We start from the raw sequence: 4,823 nt of genomic DNA on the forward strand, positions 1-4,823 counted from the left end.
CAAGGAATTGCACCTCATAAGCGGACTTAGCCGAATATTGCCCGTTCGCCGTGAGGTTCCAAGAGATGGAGTCCTCCACTTGGTCATCAAGGTGCACATGAAGGAGTAAGGACCAAAGCTCGATAAATATGAAATTTTGCGATAAGGCAATATTCGGCGAACAGGTATTGATGACTTGATGTACATTATGACATCTTGCAGTTTGATTTTTTTTTTAGATCAACAGGCCTCCGCCCCTTTCCATTTGCATAGAAACGAAAAGACAGTCACAGCATAGCAGTACTTATTACAGCCCCAACTAGAAACAGACTAAAACTAACAGAACAAAACAGACAAGAACTATTTTAACCACCCCTACAGCCAGACAGAAAACCATCATCTAGCATATGACATGAGTCTGATCAGTTATAACTCCAGTTTTTCTTTTTCTCCTCTTGATCACATAGCAGAAAACTACACATCCATCATCAGGCGAGGAGCCAACATCTCCGGTGTCCTAGGACCAACCATCATCATTGTTTTGCGCCTCTTCAGTATCTTGAGAGCGCCGGGGCTTCCACCATCTTCAACTCCAATCTCTTCACGCACTCTTCCATGAAACTCCGATTCTTCGACGGACAGAGAGGACTCCATCGCTTCAACATTTTCACCATTCTCCTCCACAAAACCTGCATCCCAGACCATATACATCGGCCAAAGAACATGTCATTTCTATGTTTCCATGTTGACCACATAATAGCAGCAACAACCATATTAGTCACCACATTCTTTTTATTGCTCACCCATAACCTGGCCACACTTTCAAAGCTTAAACCAATCTCCTTTTGAAGAATGATAGATATCTCTGTCCACATGATTCTTAAAATATCACAGGAAAAGAACAAATGTTCCACAGTTTCATTTTCATTGCGAAGTAAGCAAGTTTTATCTAGAATTGTTTGCCTTTTCTCCAGGTTATCTCGTGTTAGAAGCTTGTTATGTGATACCAGCCACAAGAACACCTGAACCCTAGGGGGCACATTTAATTTCCAAATAGCAGGGATAAAGACAGGGATAACTCCTCTAAAGTTAAGTACTGCATACAGAGATTGTGAAGTATATAGCCCGGAGCTATGTAACTTCCAAACCAAACTATCCTCATCACTTGTAAAAATCACCGAAGATGCAATTTGTTCTAATTGGTACCATTGTTCCGTCATCTTCGAGTTAAACGCTCTCCTAAAGGTGAGTTTTAACTCGCTCCCATCCCAGACTTCCTTAATAGTTGCCCCTTGTTGATTGCACACAAAGTAAAGGTCCCAGAACATAATTGCTAAGCTCGTATTTCCCAGCCATTGATCCTCCCAGAACCTAATTTTATCACGTTTACCAATCATCCATTGGTATCCTAATTTTGCAGCCCTAGCCGCCCACATGACACCTTTCCAGAACGGTGAAATCTCAGTTTCTCTACAACTGAAGACATTCAGATTATTAGTGTCATATTTATAGTCAATTATTTGTTTCCACAACTTGTTATTGTCCATATTATACCTTCTAATCCATGAAACCAACAGACAAATGTTAAGCTCTCTAATGTTCGGAATTCCTACCCCACCATATTCTTTTTTCATCGCCACTAGTTCCCAACGAGCCAGATGGTATTTATAGTGTCCTTCATAATTGTCCCAGAGGCAATGTGCCATTTGCGAGTTAATGGCTTTTATAGCCCATGAAGGAAACTTGATAGCAGACAGCAGGTAAACAGGGATGCTTGCTAGGCAAGATCGAATCAAAGTTATCCTTGCTGCATAAGACAGTAATCTGCCTCTCCAGCCCGCTGCTCTTTTGAGAATAAGATCTATCACCGGTTGTAGATCTTCTTTTTTTAGTTTACTAAAATGCAGCGGAACCCCAAGATATTTCAAAGGTAACTTGCCTTTTTTGCAGCCAAAAACTTGTGAATGAATATTAGCCTGTTCTTCTGGAATATTAATGGTTATCAAGTCACACTTATCGAAGTTTATTCTCATGCCTGACATCTGCTCAAAGATTGACAGGATCCATTTTAAATTTAAAGAGACTTCCACGTCGTTTTTCAAAAATAACAAAGTATCATCTGCATATTGCAGACTGATAATCCCTCCGGGTCTAAAACGAGTAAGCAGCCCAGAAATAAGACTTTCATTTGCAGCTTTAATACGCATTTTCAAAAATACATCAGCCATCATATTGAAAAGAATGGGTGAGAATGGATCTCCCTGCCTAAGACCTTTCCCTGTCTCAAAGAAATTGCTATTTTGGTCATTAATTCTCACACCTACAGAACCTTTATGGAGCAGCACATGTATTTTATCTAACCATTTCTGGCTAAAGCCTCTTTATTTAAGCATTTTCTCTAAGAACTCAATGTTAACTTTGTCATAGGCCTTTTCGTAGTCGAGTTTCAGAATCAGGCCCTCCTCTTTGTTTTTATGCACATCATATGGGTGATCTCGTGGGCTGTAACGACACTCTCCAAAATATATCTCCCTCTAATGAATGCCGATTGGTTGGTTGAAATAAGTCTGTCCGCGCACTTACCCATTCTATTAGTGCAGGCTTTCGAGAAAATTTTGAAGCAACAGTTTGTTAAAGCAATAGGCCTGAACTTTTTCAAATTTTCCGCATCAGCTTCCTTCGGAATAAGCGTGACTAAACTAAAGTTTAGCCTGAAAAGATCAGCTTCATTTTTTTCAAAATCTCTAAAGAGATTTATCAGATCTGTTTTAACCACTTCCCAGAATTTTTGATAAAATAAGAACGTAAAACCATCTGGTCCTGGTGCACCTTCACTATAAGAGTCAAAGACCGCTGTTTTTATTTCTTCTTCAGTAAAGGGTGCATTCAACATTTCATTTTCTTCCCTAGTTACCAAGTCACTATAAGAGTCATGTGGCTATTTTCAGTTTGAAATTTTGCCCCGGACAACTTAAGCAAACGAGTGTTTGTACATCTCGTTCTAGCTTCATATATTCTTCCATACACTGATTACCCGAGAACCTGAACCAATACCTGTGTTTCCAAGAAATTTATTGGCACGCTTCGTGATATCATTTCCAAACTTCGCTTGTCGTTAGTTGGGCTTCCTGCAGTTTAACCTGATCTCCTGCGTCCCGGACGTCGGTAGCAGGTTGCCCATCTTCACCATGGCTGTCGCGAAGTCGGCGGAGAACCTGCTGGGGGTGTTGCTGTACTGCCTCACCAGCGCGTCCTGCGAACCGCCGTTGAAGAGCTCCTGGTCAGAGTGCAGCAGGCCGCGCTGCTCAACCAGGTTCTGGTAGTAGGCGTTGTCGAAGCCGTCGGCGGTTCGCACGTCGAAGGGCGCGAGGTTGCTGTCGCCGCCGGAGCGCGGGCACGTCCCCTGTCGCAGCGTGGCAAAGCTGGCGTTGATGTTGGTCTCGGTGTAGATGCGGTTGCGGAAGAACTGGCACTGCGAGCGGCCGATGGTGTGCGCGCCGGAGAGCGCCGTCATGTCCTGCGGCGAGAGGTTCTTGTTCCCGAACATGGAGATGAGGGTGGCGAGGCTGGAGCCGGGGCCTGGGAGGTTGGAGTTGGCCGCGCTCTGGCTGGCCGTGCGCGAGTCCTTACGCCCCAGCGGCACGTTCCAGGTGGGGCCTCCGACCTGCAAACACAAAACGGTTGTAGCTGAGTCAGCCATACGTGGTTAGTAAAAAGTGCAGAACCATGAGTTTTATCATGGATCAGCGCCCCGTTGACGCCAGGAGGCTGTGCATATACTGACCAGGTTAACTCCATCACGAGCGGCAAGCGCGAGGATGTCGGCGCAGGAGACGGTGGCCTTGCAGGCCGCCTCGACCTGGGTCTTGATGGCGTCGATCACCTCATACCCACGGGCCGAGTTCGCGTTCGGTCCGGCGTTCTTCTCCCCGGTGAAGGTCGACGTGTCATCGAGCAGAATCGAGCCATCGCATCCCTACCGAGATAATATAAAGAGAAACGTCATTGATCTGCACGCCCTCCATTCCATATTAGTTCTATAACGGTACTAAATCAACAACATAGCAATCTTACATTGACGAAGCAATCGTGGAAGAAGAGGCGAACAATGGAGGCAGCCATCCGCTTCTCCGTCTGCACGGCCGACGCCATCCCCGACCGCACGATGCCGGCAAGCCCAGGGCAGGACGTGGAGTAGAAGTTGGGCGAGAGCTGCGCGTTCGCCGCGCCGGCGAGAACGGAGAGGATGACGACGGCGAGGCCAAGGAAGGCCGGCCTGGTGAAGACAGCCATTTCTTCGATCGACCTTATGTGTAACTATCCACGGATCGTGCAGGAGAACACTACACAACTAATGCTCTGTGAGCGAGTTGGATGAGGCGATACGCATATGTTGGCATCCAATTTATAGTGCTCTGCTCGAGGTCGTGCCGAAGCTGACTGCTAGGCTATAGGCTAGCTAGCGTGCGCCTGCATGGGCTTCCGCGCCGTTCAGGTCATGCACGCACGCCATAGTACAAAGTTCTTGGCCAAACTCTGCAGCCGCAGCTGGATTTGGTTGACCAAAAATCGTTCCGGGCACGAGCCCCGGCTTGGCAGGATGCTAACGGAGCAATCAGCAGGCGCAAGTGGTGCCTTGTGGTCTGAATTATTGCATGTGTTAGTTAGCATCATGTATACTTGCTCCAATATTATACTAGTGGCAATTGGTAGTGCCAATACATGCAATCGAGCCGACATGTCGTTATGCACGTCAGGAGTATATATAGATAAGTACACGCCTACACGGCTATGCTGCATGGGTCTCTCTTGAGACGAAATTTCGTGGAGCCGACATGTCGTTA

General features: G+C 46.1%; 1 protein-coding gene across 1 annotated transcript; it reads right to left on the reverse strand.

Moving 5' to 3' along the window:
• Positions 1-2,986: 2,986 nt before the first annotated feature.
• LOC127314095 (peroxidase P7) lies at positions 2,987-4,368 on the reverse strand. Its single transcript, XM_051344566.2, has 3 exons — positions 4,054-4,368; positions 3,764-3,955; positions 2,987-3,643 (listed from the first exon to the last, which is right to left on the reverse strand). The coding sequence occupies exons 1-3, from the start codon at positions 4,270-4,272 to the stop codon at positions 3,095-3,097; spliced, it is 960 nt and encodes a 319-aa protein (XP_051200526.1). The 5' UTR covers positions 4,273-4,368; the 3' UTR covers positions 2,987-3,094.
• Between the last annotated feature and the right edge of the window lie 455 nt (positions 4,369-4,823).

Source organism: Lolium perenne, chromosome 7, assembly GCF_019359855.2.
Source record: "Lolium perenne isolate Kyuss_39 chromosome 7, Kyuss_2.0, whole genome shotgun sequence".
NCBI classification, from domain to species: domain Eukaryota; kingdom Viridiplantae; phylum Streptophyta; class Magnoliopsida; order Poales; family Poaceae; genus Lolium; species Lolium perenne.